The sequence below is a fragment of the Alligator mississippiensis genome, chromosome 5 (assembly GCF_030867095.1).
Source record: "Alligator mississippiensis isolate rAllMis1 chromosome 5, rAllMis1, whole genome shotgun sequence".
In the NCBI taxonomy this organism is placed as follows: Eukaryota; Metazoa; Chordata; order Crocodylia; family Alligatoridae; genus Alligator; species Alligator mississippiensis.
In genome coordinates this window covers 211,079,672-211,096,369 of record NC_081828.1, presented here as the reverse complement: position 1 = coordinate 211,096,369, position 16,698 = coordinate 211,079,672, and the positions used below count along the sequence as shown (strand labels likewise).

At 45.4% G+C, this 16,698-nt stretch overlaps 1 protein-coding gene across 2 annotated transcripts in view; it reads left to right on the top strand.

Moving 5' to 3' along the window:
• Window positions 1–16,698, top strand: part of CRHR2 (corticotropin releasing hormone receptor 2) — a 239,659-nt gene that overhangs the window by 175,640 nt on the left and 47,321 nt on the right. For both annotated transcript variants that reach the window (XM_059729225.1, XM_014608972.3), the window contains one exon: window positions 8,655–8,727. In XM_059729225.1, coding sequence (XP_059585208.1) covers window positions 8,655–8,727 — 73 coding nt within the window. The remainder of the gene's footprint in view (window positions 1–8,654; window positions 8,728–16,698) is intronic.

Sequence of the window (16,698 nt, the reverse complement as noted above, 5' to 3'; positions counted from 1 at the left end):
GGCATAAGGCCCAGAAGCCGCAGTGAGGGGGTGGAGTAGTGACCCCTGTGAGGGGGCAGGATGGCTGCCGGAGGCCGCGTAGAGTAGGGTCTGAGGGGGCCTGAAGGACTATGTGTAGGCTGTGTGAGGGGGAAGAGTTGAGGCCCCAGTGGGGGGTCATGTGGCCCAGTCAAGTCTAAGGACCCCTGAAGCCAAATTTGGGCCAGAGGCCAAGTGTGGCCCATCAATGGGGCCAGAGAAGCTGGAAGTAATTTCTGGATGCCATCTGCGAGGCATGGGCCATGGTAAAGGGAAGGTTGGAGCTGTGTATTACACCCTTGGCATCAGGGCCAGATGATGGGGCTCCATGAGCCAAATCTGGCCCCAAGGCCATATCTTTGACACTTCTCTGTCCTGAACCCTAGAGAAAAGCCATAAGACTTTTCCCATGTGCTGTAGAGTATGTAATGAATAGTGTCCACCAAAAGTATTTGGATAACCAGGTAGGAATGGGGAACTGTTCCTATGGACGGTTTGTCATTGGCGGTGAAATGCAATCCAAGCAAGACAAATGGAAGGGGCTGTACCTGCAGGAGGGAACCCAAAGGCACACATACAGAATCAGGGTTGAAACTGGATAGGCAGCAGCATGGCCAGGAGGAATCTGGGTTGATGGTGGACCATAAACTCAATAGAGGATTGGTTTTTAAAAAAAAGAAAATGCAGTAGGAGATTGTATTAAGAGTTTTTTGTATACAAGACATAGGAAGTGATAGCACCACTCAATTCAGCTGTGGATCTCTGTACTGCCGTGCAGAAGGAAACTGGAGAGGGTCCAGAGGAAAATGACAAGGATGATGAGGGGTTTTGATGCAAGCTGCATAAGGAAAAGTTAAAGTAACTAGGTATGTTCAGCTTGAAGAAAAGGAACTTAAAACGGGTGGCCATGCGCAGTTGGCAGCTATTAGAAAGTGTGCCCTGAAGATGGAGAATGTAATCCCCCTGTCCAGAAAGCAGTGGATTTAAACTACAGCAAGGCAGATTCAGTTCAAATCCCAAGAACAACTTCCTAACTGCAAGTCTAGCAGAACAGTGAAAAGAGTTGGCTGGGGAAGTTGTGGAATCTCCTTCCTTGGAGGTTTCCAAAAAGAGGTTGGATGGGCAAAAAGGAAGCCTTCTGTCCTCAGACTGGGACAAAGGGAGCTTACTTTGTTGGACAGACCTTGGAATAAAGAGAGAGCACACCTGTCTCTTCTCAAGAGAGTCACTTTATTGGAAAGCTAAACATACATTTAACTAGTATTCAGATCAGGCAATGGAAATGCAGAAACATTCTCACACCTGGGAGGATGGGTGTAGGTTGGACTCCTCAAGAACTCTGCACTCTTGTTGAGTTCTTCCAACAGCTTAGGTCCATGATTAGCCACTCCCCCCAGTTAATCATCTATATACAGTTATTCCTCTCCTTGGACCATATCCGTGTCATGGTGAAGAGGTTTGTTTGTTCCAATGACCTACATTATCTGGAGACTTGTACTCCTGCTAGGGTCTCCCCTGGCAAACAGGTTTGAGGCGAGGTCCCAGACTAAGCATGGTCCAAACTCCTGAAGACCCCAACGGCAGAACAGGCATACTTGAGGACCCAGTGGTTCTCTGCGGATGAGGGCTGCAGCTTCATGGAAGTCTCCCATTGTCTTGGACATCCTTGCCACTAGGTTCAAGGCTCCTTCCTTTCAAGTTCACGTGGCTTCTACTTGTGCACCGGCTTCCCCGCATTAAAAGGTCACATGCAGGCTTCTGCCAGGGATGTTGACATCTCCCACAAACCAAGTCCTGCAGCAGTGGATGAGTGGTGGTGGATGCAAAAACAGTGATCTCTGGGACTCCCTAGTCACAAATCTACACATAGACATCTACACAGTTGTGTTATGGTCATTTTGCACTTACTGAGAAAGAGTACGATTTGGTGGCTGTGGTGGTGACTGAGCAGTCCTCTTTAGGATCCCCTCTGCTCACCCTGAACGGGGAAGGGGCTAGAAAAGGTGCCCTAAACATAGGTTGCCTCAAACCCTGCTGGCTGGATTGCCGCATCCAGTGGGATCACTCTACCTGTGGCTGAAACCAACAAAATAAAGTACTGAAATTCACCACGTGGCATGTCCACACTCTCATGGACTCCCCGAACAGTGAAGCGAGGGTCCTGAAAGAAGAACCACCAGAGTGGCTAGAGAACTTACCAGAAACGACATCGATATTGCTGAAAGAAGGAGGTGGCTACACTTGTTTGGTTTTTTTTGGAAAACCACATGAGAAGAGGCGCATTCATGGGGTTGACTTTGCCATCAAGAACAAGATTGTTAATCAGCTTTCAGAACTCTCTGCGGGCATTAACGAGCACCTTATGACTCTCTGCCTCAAGCTCTGCAACAACCAGCATGCTATAGCCATCAGTGCATACGCCCCCGCACTTGACGATGAAGAAGTCAACAGGGAAGAGTTTTAGTGTGCTCTTGACCCAGCCCTGAGTGCCACTGCCAAGGAAGACAAGCTCACCCTCCTTGCTGACTTCAATGCAAGAGTTAAGGGACACTCTGAAGTGGCACCATTGGGAAAAGAGGTGTGGGGGGAAGTCAGTTCCAATGATATCTTCCTCTTCAGCAGATATGCAGAGCATAACTTGCTCATCGCAAATACTATCTGCACCATACATTAAGCTACAGCCCACTTTGTAGAGAACCATCTTACTCCGAAAATGAGAAATGGCAGAGGAGAAAGAAAGCGTACGACATCCTGGCCAACAGCTGTGCCCCCACCTCCCCAAGGCACCACCTATCATATATCTGTGGAAAAACTTGCAAAGCATGGATTAGACTCTTCAACCATCTTAAAACTCACTAATAACACCCCCTGCCCTCCCCCAGCAGACATCATCCTTGTATCGAGGGATAGCCAAAGATATACAGTTATTAATGACATGCATCTGTCTCCAACCTGATTGGGTATATGGTAATGCAAGGGGTTGATCATGAAGACCCTGTCCTTAGCCAAGTAAAGAATTTATGGCAGATACTTAACAAGTGTTTAACTAGGTGGGCTCACATGTTTGCAGTTAGGGTCAACTATTAACAAGGAGTGCTGTTCCTTATGGTAATAGGTTTAAATTGCTTTTTTTGTGCGACTGTAGTCTAACACCTAAGTCAGTGCTTTCTTGATTACATCAGCAAAACTTGCAATATGGCCTGGCCAGCCTACCCAAAGTTCATCCCAACCTTTCTATAATGGAGGAGATATACAAATGGAGGCACTTATACCAAGGCCCCCAATGTGTTCTTTACAGGGTGTTTTGTCTGAGATGGGTTAGGAATAGCACGTCCTGCATCTTTGCAAGGGGTGAACTAGATCAGCCTCGAGGACCCTTCCAACCCTGTGACTAGATGGCTTTATAACTTTACTTGTGGTAAAGCCTTTGATCAGCCGCCGGTCTGCAAGAGAATCCGGCCACTGTTCAGAAAAGAAATGCAATAATAGACAAGAGATGAAGAGCTACTTATATAAAACTTCATTGATGGGCAGTTGGTAAGGAGAAAAACATTAATAAAAAATCTTGTTAAGTCAGAAAAATCAACGTTGCTTTTGCTATCTAAAAGCTTATCAGGGGAGTAGGAGGGATATTAATTAATATTATACAGTGTGCAAATGTTTGCCTATCTCTCAGCCTGCCTTTGTTGTCCTAGTCAGCCCTGAGGGAGCTTTTTCCTATTTGGGGGGGCTGAAGGAAAGTTATGAGTCTGATGCACATTATTAAAAAAACAAACTAACAAAATAATAGCTTCCCTGTGGATTGTATGTGGGTGTTATTTGTTTTTGATTTTTTTTTCCTTGTTCATTAAAAAATACCATTTTGTTGATTTTTTGTGTGGGTTTTATTTCAGGATTGAGCACTGAGTTTGGATTTAAAGGTAAAAGTTAAGGCCGGTTAAGTAAGGAAGTCCAAATTGCTGAATACTATTGCAATTCTATTGCTCTACATAGTGTAAGCCAGGGGTGGGCAACCTACAGTCTGTGGGCTGGATATGGCCCATTAATTCCTCAGATTTGATCTTTGGTGGCATGCAGCTAGGCCCAGTTTGTTTGCCCTCTCCAGCCCATGCCACGCAGCCAATCCCCCCCCCCGTGCTTTTCCCCACTTCTCCCACAGCACTTGGCCAACAGCTCCAAGACCTCCAAGACCCACTGCCATGCTCTACCGCTGGGAGCTATTCCCTACAGACTCTCCACAGGTTGCTCCTGGGTCTTCAGGTCCTGTCTCATCCCTCAGTCAAGCTTGAGAGCCATCCTCAGACAGAACAAGCAGCTTTCCAAACGACCCTTTTATAAAAACGTTGCTGAAAAGGCCTTTGATCCCTAGGTGACAGACAATCTTTTAAGAGTTCATCCAGTTTATCCTGAACTGTTTCTGCAAAATCTTCCAGGTCCTGTCAGCTTCATAAAAACTGACACATTTCCTTCCACATACACGTCTCTTCTCAATTGGCCCCAGCAAATAAATGCTCTTCCCTTCGAGACTGTCAAAGTGGATAATAATTAGCAAAGTAGGATGCAGCTCCTGCCAAGTCCTGCTCTTCCTTCCCACGTTTTGGAAGATTACTTGCAAATCATTATCAGATCTTTGCATCCGTACAACAGAACATAGCTTTGTAAGAGTCTGTCGAATTGGCACAAGATTCAACCTTATCTCCTTTGGTCAACCCGACTCTTATTTTGCATACCAAGCAAAGAAAATGCCAGTAATCAAATAACAGGCTGAATTCCGGTTTTTGAGACCTACTGGCCTTGCTGCATTTCATAATGTTTCTCCAATGAAGAGCATGCCCTTCTCAATGTGTGGTTGTCTTTGGGAAATATATTTTATTGGAATAACTACACAGTTTGGATACCGTTAGACAAGCTTCTGAATGCAAGAGGTCCATCACAAGTGATGGGCAATGAAGGTTTTTTTTCTTACTATTCTTAACATAACCCCATCTGATCTATGTTTTTCCACAGCCCAGCTTTGTTTCCCATCTGCCTCTTTATGTCTAATTTTCTAGACTGTGAACTCTTGGAGGCAGGGGCTGCTATTCACCATGTGTTTGTACAGTCCCTATAATGATGGGGGCCTAATGTGGGTCTGTCTCTGTTATCAACATCATAAGCTCCTGGATGCAGGATTATGTCTTGGGTAGCAGTGTACATGTCTTACGGACTTAAATAATCCACGGCTGTGGTGTGCTGCAGCCAGGCGCCGAGAGTCCCAATCAGCAAATTGCCACACATTGCAAAATAGAAAAGAAGAAGACTTACAGATGCAATTTGCAGAATCCAGAATACTGAGCTCCAAAACACACCTAGATCGGAAACTTTGGTAACCTAAGCAGGTAACCCAAACTCCTAAAGAGTTTGTGACATACTAAGCTTGAGGTTCAAGACTCCATATCCTCTTAGTGGATGAAATACTTGAGCCAAAATTAATGTGCTCTGGATAGTACAGTGCATTGTCATGAAGAAATATGAAGTCCAGCTTTGAATGAGCTAGCTCAGGTACTGGATGCAATACAGCTATGTCGGTTCGGTGTTTCATCAGGCTAATTATGGGTAAAAAGCAGGGTGTATTAGCTTGGATGGAGCTTTGTGGTAATGTGGCTGTACTGCTTTTGGTACCTGAGGTCTCTTTCAGAGCCAGGTTTATAGATTCATAGATGGTCTGGGGCTGGAAGGGACCTTGTAGATCATCGGGTGCAGTCTCCCTGCACTAGGCAGGAAAAGAGAGCGGGGGTCAAGTGACCCCAGCAAGGTGACTGTCCAGTCTCCTTGTGAAGATTTCCAGGGTAGGGGAGTACACCACCTCTGCAGGGAGTCTATTGCACATTCTGGACACCCTGACTGTGAAGGAGTTTTTCCTTGACTTGGGCTTGAAGCGGCCTTCCAGGGGTTCGTATCCATTGGTCCTGGTCTTCCCCAGGGGTGCCCTGGTGAACAGTTGTTCACTGAGTTTTTGATGTACTCCCCTGATATAGCGGTAAGCTGCAACCAAGTCTCCTCTTCTGTAGGCTGAAGAGTCCCAGGTCCCTCAGCCTTTCCTCATATGGTTTGTCTTGCAAGTCCCTGATCATATGGGTGGCTCTTCTCTGGACCCTCTCAAGTTTTTCCACGTCCTTGTTGAAGTGCAGCACCCAGACCTGGACATAGTACTCCAGCTGTAGTCTCACCAGTGCGGGAGTATCACTTCCTTAGTTTTACATGAGATGCAACGGTTAATGCACGCCAGTATGTTGTTTGCCCTGCTGGCCACAGCATCGCACTGCCTGCTCATGTTCATGCTATGGTTGATCACTACCCCAGGTCCCTTTCGGCTGTGGTGCAAGTCAAATTGTCGCCACCGAGCCTGTATGTATGTTGAAGGTTGCTTGCCCCCAGATGAAGCACCTTACACTTGCAAGTGTTAAACTTCACCTGGTTCTAGTCTGCCCAACTCTCCAGCCTGTCCAGGTCTGCCTGTACCTGCAACCTATCTTCTGGCACGACCACACTCTTCCATAACTTGGTGTCATCCTCAAACTTGGCCAGTGAGCTTTTCACTCCTGCATCCAAATCATCGATAAAGATGTTGAAAAGCACCGGTCCAAGCACGGACCCCTGAGGGACACCACTGGCCACTTTGCACCAGCACGACACAGATCTGTTCACACAAACTCTCTGGGTCCTACCATGCAGCGTTTTCCACCCACTGAACTTGAGCAGCGTTGCTTGAGTGTGTTGAGCAGTTAAGCCCACAATCTTCCAATTTTTCCACAAGGATATTGTGGGATACTAGATCAAAAACCTTTTGGAAGTCTAGGTATATAATGTTGACCTTCTCTCCCATGTCCAGGTGGTGAGAGACCTGCTCATAAAAGGAGATGAGGTTGGTAAGACACGACCTACCCATGACGAAGCTGTGCTGGCTGTCGTTCAGAATCTTACCCTCAATGAGTGTATCACACATAGATTTTTTAATGAGGTTTTCCAGGATTTTCCCTGGGATGGAGGTTAGGCTGATTGACTATAGTTGCCCGTGTCCTCCCTTGTTCCCTTCTTGAAGATGGACACAATGTTGGCCTTCATTCAATCCTCAGGGACCGCTCTGTGTGCCACGATTTCTGAAAGAGCTGTGTCAGGGGTTCTGCGATGACCTCAGCCAGCTCCTTCAGCACTCTTGGGTGAAGTCCATCCAGTCCTGCTGACGTATCAATGTCTAGCTTTTCTAGTTGGTTTTGCACCAGCTCAGCATCCACAGTGGGAAGGCTATCATTCCCACAACGCCCCCTGTGATCCTTATCTCACTTGTCTTTCCCCTTGGTCCAGTGAAATACCGAAGCAAAGTGGGCATTCAGGAGTTCAGTTTTTTTCCCGAGTGTCCAGTACCAGCTGTCCCGAGGTATTAAGGAGGGGCCCCACATGTCCAGTTGTTTTACTTCTGCTCCCTACATAACTAAAGGACTTCTTATTGTCCTTGGCTCCCTTGACTAACTTAAACTCAGTCGTCGCCTTAGCTTTCCTAATCATTTCCCTACAAGTGCAGACCACCGTTGTATAGTCCTCCTTGAGGACTGTCCCTAGCTTCCACCGTGTGTGTACCAATTTTTTCTTTTTCAAGAGGACCATGATGTCCCTATTGAGGCAGGAGGTCAGGTATCTTCAGCGCAGCTCTGCATTGTGTTGTATCAATTTGTAATTTATACAGTAATGTGGAAACAGCCAGAGTCATAATGTAGGAGCCCAGAAGCCCAGACTTAGTTTCCCACTTGCTGAACTCAGAGAAAAGAAGGTGCTAGTCCTGATTTGAATTAAAGCACAAGTAATCCTTTCACATGCATTGCAACTCTACAATACCCAACACTGATTTAACGAACTCCAGTTAACTGACCTTTTTTGACGAGATGAAGTTAAGTTAACTGTCTTGAGGTTGTATTGTAGGAATTCTCCTACAATACAACCTCAAGACAGTTAACTTAACTTCATCGCATCAAAAAAGGTCAGTTAACTGGTCAGCTTGTCCGACCAACTCATTTCAAGCCCGATCCCTCTCTGTTAAACTCGGGGGTTGCTAATCGAAACTGCACCCTGATCAAACCCCACAGGATGGATTCGCTGTTCATTCAAAATCCAATTTATTCTTCCTGTTTCCTTAGAGCCCTTTGCATAAGCAGGTCCTTACTATACACATGCGAATAATTTGTGAATCCTGCATTATAATGCTCAATCTTCTTACATTCAGGGGAAGAGCTCTCTTTCTGACACAGGCAATTACAATTTGCAGCCATAAAGGAAGCATCTGCTATAAGGATGACCATACCCTCCTTACAGCTGATCTCAGGCACTGTTCTCCTGTTTTGTGGAAATGTTTTTCTGGCCAACAGCCAGAAACTTAACAGGAACGTGACTTGGCTATACGCGGTAACAATCAAAGATCAGATCTGTGGCCACAGATGAGAAGACTTGCCAGGAGAAAAGGGATCAGTTGCATGCTGTATATGTAATTAAACATAAAAAGATTTCCAGGGCATGAGTGCACAGTTCCCTAATATGTATATAATATACTCAGCTTGTGGGAATTGCATTAACACTTACAAATGGGTGTTCATTTTCTCTTACAGATGCTGGTTCGGGAAGGAACCAGGAAAGTACATAGACTACATATATCAAGGCCCGGTGATTCTTGTTCTTCTGGTAAGCTTATGTGTGGGACTAAGGAGAACTGCATCAAAATAATGAATGTTTATATAGGCCCCTCTTGTATCTGGTGTGTAGTTAGACTGTGCATGGTTTAGACTTGCAATGCATGTGCAAACCCTGGGAAACATTGAATGTCTTCACATCAGCTTTTCTTGTGCCATTGCATTAGGCCGTGGGAGCTTGTCCCTGGTTGTGGTTCATGAGGAAGTCAAGCCCATTGGTCCTGTTCCTTTGGGGCAGACTCAACCCTGTAGCAGCCACTGTATAAACCAGGGCTTGAAGCATCCTGGTGTCTGCCAGAAGGGAGTTTGTAGTGCTTGTCAGTCAGTCTCTTTCTCACCTCCTCCAAGTACCTGTGGAGTAGGCAGCATAGCCGGGGTAGTAGGGAGGTATGCCAGTCCGTCGTATCTTTGTGATTTTTGTAGAAATGCCATCTGCCTCGGTCTCGGGAGAGGCTCAACTATAGCGAGTCTGGCTGATTCGAGGAAATACAGTTGGCACTTCCCCATACCAGCTGGGGTGAAGCCAACCTCTCCTTACCCGCCCATCTGTTTCCACTGTTTAAACACTACATTACCGCAGTTCCAGTCTGCAGCAAGCTTTGTGCAATGCCATTACCCTCATGTGAGCTGCAAGTACATGCAGAGAACCGAATCGCGGGTCTGGCATGAGTCACCTTCTGCTGAAGCCCCATTACAGTGGAGGTAATGAAGTGAAGCAGATTGCTGCTGAGGTGAAGGGAAAGGAGATTGGAGATTTTCTCTCCAAGATCCTCTGGGGACCCATCTGTAGGGCCTTTCCAACCCGGGAAAGAACAACAGCATCCCAACACTTCTTCCTGGCCTTTCCCTTTGGGCACAATTTATTAATGCATATAAATCAGTGGTTGGCAACTTTTTCTGGCTGTGGGCCAGAATGACCCATCTCAGGTCAGGGCATGAGCAAAGGTGGGTGCTAGGACCTGCCTGAAGCTGGAGGCATAGGGGAAAGCACCCACAGTTGAAGCCCCGCTCCATTGAATGCCTCCAAAACCCCATATCTGCAAACTGTATCCATGGGCCCATGAGCTGGATCCAGCCTGCAGGCCACGGGTTTTCAACCCCTGACACAGACTCATTGTGCAATGCAGAAGCTGTTCCCGTGACCAACAGTGCCTCCCCCATTGTGTTGTATGAATCTGTAATTTATACAGTAACGTGGAAACAGCTAAAGTCATGTTGTGAGAGCACAGGAGCCCAGATTTAGTTTCCAACTTGCTGAACTCAGAGAAAAGAAGGTGCTAGTCCTGATTTAGAAGGAATTAAAGCAGAAGTAATCCCTTCACATGCCCTGGTGTATTGCAACTCTGCAATACCCAACACTGACTTAATGAACTCCATTTTAACTAACCTTTTTTGATGAGATGAAGTTAAGTTAACTTCCATGAGGTTGTATTGTAGGAGATTGCTTGTCAGAGCAACTCAGTTCAAACCCGATGGCTCTCTGGTAAACTTGGGGGTTGCTAATTGAAACTGCACCCTGATCAAACCCTGCAGGATCAGCTCCTTCAGCCCTTTGATGCTCTCCCATCTGGGTCTGATCAGAGAACATGGATGGCTTTTCCCAAGCCCCCTTGTTCTCATAGGGAAGAGGACTCTATTATATCTTCAGTCAACTTTTATATTAAATAAAAATATCATTTAATCTCCCTGAAACCACCTCCTCTAATTCCCCTGGCAGTTGCTACCTGTTCCAGAATTCTTCCCGTCATCATTTTTATGCAATCAGCATTCTCATCCTTTTTCCACTTGCTGGTTTTCCTCCCCAGCCTATTGAGAAACTGGATTTATCTTCCCACACCAAAATCCCATTCCTCAAATTACCTTGAGTGATATTTTTCAAGACCTTTCAATTTTTTTTTTTTTTTATATAAAGCATTTTTTATTGACAAGCATTTCATGCCCAGCAGTTTTATGGACAGTGCCTCCCACTGTTTGCCACGGTCCTTTGAAAATGTAGCCGTACGTGCCATGGGAGAGCGGCTGGAGGTCCAGCACAAGTATGACTTATTTTCAAAACGTTGGCACTTTTGATTTCCCCATGCCAGGTTTTCTGTAAGCGCTGTGGTCCCTGTAATTGTTCTGTTGAGGGAGAGCATGACAAATTCACGGAGTCCAGCAAATGACAATGATGTCAATTCCTTTTCTGCAAAAACCACCTCATTTAGGAAAGAAAAGTGTTTTTTGACATTAAAAAGTCTGCTAGAAAAATGTCAGCCCTATTAGTCTGGTTCAGGCTACGTGTAGGAGAAGCTGCCAAGGGTGTGTGACTGAACTATAGCAGTGAACCTCGAGATCCTGAACTAGGAAACCACAAGCAAAGAACCCGTATTTATGTTCTTGGATGGTTCTTGATTAGAGTCTCCTCTGTACCAGGGCAGAGCCCCAGTGAAGTTTGTCCAGACTCCATCATTTGCAGGGTGAAAGCCTGAGAGCTGAGACAATGCCAGGATCAGCCCCCTAGGCTCGAGACAGCTCTAGGATTGGTGCCATTTCTCCCTAGCCCCTTTGTAAAACGGGCCATAGACGCTCACTCGTCTCTTGTAATGCACCTAGGGATCCTCTGATGAAAGCCACAACGTGAGTGTAGTGGCTTCTGTTGCTACTGCTGCTATTATTTAATAGCTTTGGGCACCTTTGAAGCAGATAATTATAAAATGGCAGAAATGTGGCAGGAAATTAAAATATTAAAATTGAATTTTCAGCTGGTAAATAAGCAATTAAAGCATTCGGTATTCTGTTGCCTTTCAGGAATCTAATCAAGTAAAGCGCAGAAGAGTTGTTATCTTAATTAATTTTTTTTTTTTTAAAGCCAACACAATGGATATTTTATACCATCTCCCTCGTGCATTTTGACATAATTATAATCTATTAAAAATTCCTGTAGATGGCAGAAAGGCAGTACAGTCACATGCACAACACACCTTACCGGGAGCCAGGAGCCCTGTTTTCTCCTTCTAGCCCCTTCCTAGACTTTTGGCCCTTCCTTCACCTCTTTCTGTTTCTTCTACTCAAATTATGCTCCCATTGCTCTCTTGAAGCCACATTATAGTGGAGGTGCTCTGAGATCTCCAGAGGAACGGTGCTATACAGGAAATAACTATCTGTATAGGATCTGTGCCATGTCACCAGTGGGAAACCTGGCAGTGGCAAGCATGAGTAGTGCCAGGTTTTAGAAAACAGATGTTGGCCCATTCATTAATTCATTGACGTTTCATGGGGAAATGTTGGGAAATAAGACGAGGGCCCAGATTCTCTTCATCCTGTATCCCTTTGAGGTGTCGTAGGATTAGATAGCAGAAAGGACTCCTTTAGCTGCTGAGAACATCCCAATCAGCCCCTTTAGCACCCTCCTTTGTGGACCCCCTTAATGGAAGGGGTGTTCAACTACCCTGGGAAATGTAGAAATGGCCCTGAAATGCATGAGCAGTCACTAGTTTCTTCTGAACCTGGCAGGGCATGGGCTTGCGGGAGATTCACCCTCTAAGTGGTTTATATTTTAATTTCCTTGAGGATGAAAAAAGCACCTCACTGTTGTCTAGGAGTTTAGCTGCTCATGCTTTCTTACCTGAACTTGGGGGAGTTAACAGAGCGCCCCAAGGGATGATAAGATTCAACGGTCACAAAGTCCACCACGACTGATTCAGGCTGGACATAAAGAAGAACTTCTTTACTGTCCGAGCCCCCAAGGTCTGGAATAGACTGCCGCTGGTGGTGGTTCAAGCACCTACTTTGAACACCTTCAAGAGACATTTGGATGCTCATCTTGCTGGGATCCTATGACCCCAGCTGACTTCCTGCCCCTGGGGCAGGGGGCTGGACTCGATGATCATTCGAGGTCCCTTCCAGCCCTAATGTCTATGAAATCTATGAATTGCTGTATGCATTATTAAAATACTACAAATGCACAGTTGTGTGTGCAGTTATGGGGGCAGGGAGTGGAAAAGCAGTGGTAGAAGCCTGTCCACAGCAATGCAAAGAAGGAGAAGGATGTCCGTATGTACGTGTGCATCTCATCAAGTGAGCCGGCATGAAGAGCCGCTCATCGCGCCAGCAGAGTCATGACAAGTTGTGTTTTGGTATCAGTAGTTCGAAAGCCAGAAAGTCTCAGAAGTAATCTGATATTCAGCTTGTGCATCATTGCCTTTAGGTCTGCTGTGATCCTGCCACTGGGGAATGCTCTGTGCCGTGCTGCCTCGTGTCTCTCCATTTGCTAGGGGCTGAGTCAGGGCAATGGGGATGTGCCTTGGATTCCTGCTCTTGCTTGCTTCAATGGTTCCTTAGGGGCTGTGGCAACTGGCTGTAATTTAGAAGAGCCTCGAGGCCGCTCTGGACTGAGCCTCAGGCCAAACCAGCTGCCATCCAGGTCTAGAATTTGGTTCCTGAATCTCACTTGGGTACCACTGTAACTTGGCCTGTCTCATAAGAATAATGGAAGTACAACAGTAATTGCATTGTATAATGGGAGATATTCGATACATTTTAAGAAATTAGGTTCCTTATTTTTTCCATTATTGTTAATAGGGCACTTCTGTGCAAGGAAAGGTGCAGCGGAGAAGGGGTTATGACCCTGAATTCATTCAACAGTCTTATTTTTAACATTCTTCTTAAGACATTCTCCCATGGCAAAGCTGCGTTTTTCATTCAAATCCTGTTTCTCATTAAAAAAAATATTCAGCTATAAATTGTACTAAAGCTACTAAATGGTCTGTCATTTTATGAGGCCTCTTCAAGGCTAATCAAGCAATAAATAGTGGCTCAAATGTCCTTTATCACTGCACTTTTAAAGAGTCATTAGGGGAAGTTCTGGATTAATAGCACCGAAGATTGATTTATCCAGGTAGAATACAATGGCAGGGCTGACTTCCCCAGCAGTGAGCCATAAATCTGTGCTTTAGAAATGAGAGGATGGTTCAGTCCTTTTTCTTTCGGTTTGAAGTAGATGCTGGAATTGGAGGAGAGGCCACTAAGAAAGCCCGAAAACTCAGGGGCAGTTTCACTCTCAGATAAATAGATTTCTATTTGAGCCAATAATGAGTCAAAAGATGCAAATAAAATATGAAGTGCCTAAGTAACTTAAGGCCAAGACTAACCAAGGGGTTCAGACACCTAATTGACCCTTGAAATCAGTAGTAAATTGGAGGTTGCCTCCTACTTTAGTAAATCTGCTTGGGAAAACTGACTGGTATAACTTGACAGGTGTCATTATATTGCTCTCATTACTCTAGGAGGAAGTGATATATAAGCTATAATAGAAGAAGGCTGTGTTAATCCTATATGTGTGGGGACAGAGTCAGGTCGGTAAAGGCGTTTCACTAGAGCTCCAACCATATGACTTCGAGCCTTGCTCCAAACTTGTGTTGAAGGTCACCCACCCCTTGTTGACACGTGGGTACCTGGTTAGTTGGGCTGGGATGTTGAAAGCATGACATGATGCCAGCCCCTTGTGTACCACTGATGGCAGAATTCGGCATATTTTAATAACACTAGCGTGATGGGCCACTGGGTTTGGGTGAACTTTGACCTTTATTCCCAAATAATGTCCCCACAGAGAGTTATACTGGAATAATAGCCATAGCAGTGCAATGATACCAGAATAATTCTGCCACAGCCAGAGATGCCAAGTACATGGGGCCCAAGGGCCCTGGCCCTCCTCGGGAAGAGGGCTGTCACCTCAGATACATAAAACTTTCCACATGTCCATCTCCCCGGCAAATATAAAAGTCAGTGACTATGGCCACAGCTCTACATAGACCTTAAATTCTCATTTCAAAGAAGTCATAGACCAGAGCCTAAGTCTCATTGAAACTCCCTGGGACTCCAGGTCCTGGGAGAATCATACCCTTTGATTCCTCTTCATCCCATACCACATACAGGCCAGACCCCCAGGACAAAATAAGTAAAGAGGGTGCATGACTTATTGTCATTGTGATTTTCTACTCACTGTTAGAGGTAAATGGTTATACAAGGGACCCTCCAAGAGAAGAAAGCCCTCAATACCTTCTTGCTGGTCCCCTGGTGCATCTTGTGGCCAAGAAGAAAGATGCTGAGAGTTTCCAAGCTCAGCAGTGGTTAAGGATGCAGGGACCTTACATGTTTGTCTGCTTCCTTTTTTCTTTCGGAAGAAGTAGAAATGTTTGCAGATGCCCAGAATTGGAAGACAAGGCTCAGATTACTTTTGGTCAGAGGTTTTTTGCTTTTGTTTGGACATCAGACTCAGAGGAGGATGCAGGCGTGAAATGGAAATTGCACGTTCTGGTCTCCACATCTCAAACAGGACCTGGTAGAATTAGGAAAAAGGAGAGCAAAGAGTCACCAAGATGGTCAGGGTTACAGAGGCGCTGTCTCACCAGGAGGGATTAAAAAGGCTAGAATTCTTCAGTTTGGAAAGGAAAACGCTTGGTATGATAGAGGTCTATGAAACCACGAATGGTGTTGATCAAGCGAACAGGGAAGTGTTATTCATCAAGTCCTAGAATATAAGAACTGGGGGCCATCCACCGAAACGAACCAGAGATAGAGTTGAAAGAAATGAGAGGAAGTCTTTTTTTACACCGCGTGGAGTTAACTTATCGAACTCCTTGCCACAGGGAGCTGTAGATGCAGATAGCCCAGCCAGGTTCAAAAGGAGAAGACACACATGTCTGTTTAATAGCTATTAAGCAGAACAGTCAGGGCTGAATCGAATAATGATAGCTGATGCCCAGGAGGGTAAGAGAAGGAAAGGATTACACCAGACATGCCCTGCACATATATATATATTCTCTCTCTAATGCCTATGCTACTGCTATTGTTGGAGGCAGAATATTGAGCTAGATGGACCACTGGTCTGACCTAATATGGCTCTTCTCATATTGTGTGCACAAAGCCTACATCTTTCCCTAGAAAAATACGAGGGAGCAAATGCATTTTATTTCTTCCCCATCCCTTGATGCATTTCAGTGCTGGAAAGGAGCCAAGCCGATATAGTCATGCCAATGTGGTTGACACTATGAAATTCAATTTCTTATAGTAACTGCAAAATCCAATTGTATCTGATAGTTTTGATTGCAATGTGTAGTGCAAATGCCATTCTTGCTTCTCATAACTTCTCAGCCTGGTTTTAATCTAGCATCTTTTTCTGTATGGATGGTACCGGGGGGCAAAGAGTTGATAATCCCTGCCAGCACATCAAATTTCTGCTTCTAAGTAGTATAGTGTAGTTGATACAGCACCTTTGATGCAATCAGTCTCCAAGTGCTGGCAAGCCAGTGAAAGGTACAGTCAGAGGAACAGGATCAACCCATCTGGAAATGAGCATGAGGTGTAGTTAATTGAATGTCTTTTTTCTCAGCCGCCGCCAGTGTTAGCTAGCCCCTAGCACCAGATCTGAATTGCTCTGTAATATTTCTGAAAGCAAAGAGCTTGTTAACAGCCAATGTTTCAAACTGTTGGAGCCCAGGGCTCCTCAGCTAATTGGTTTGAAATATTTAGGCTGTTTAACACTTGTACATGTCTTTAGCAGATTTTTTCTCCCTCCGTAACTGAGAAACGAGCAGCTTTCTGGCCTGTGCAGTTAAGGCCTTTTTCAAATAATTAATAGGGATAAATTTATTGCTGGCGTAAGCGGGCACATGAATAGACAGAGAAACCTACACTCTACTCCCAACTCTGCTCTGAATCAGCCATTTGGCAAGTGAAATCCCTGCGGTGTGCCTCAGTTTCCCCATCCATATCACAGCATTAGTGATCCTTATCTTCCTCTGGAAGGTGCTTTGAAATCTGCAGATGGCCAGTGACTGTGGATGCGCTAGGGGTGATTGAGTTAAGGGTAATGCCCGTACCAAATGTGGAATGTGATCCTGGGTCTCAAGAAATTCCTCAGGATCGATAATCCATGTTTTCAAGTGGCCTTAATGACTTATATTAATCAGCTTTGGGTCCCTGT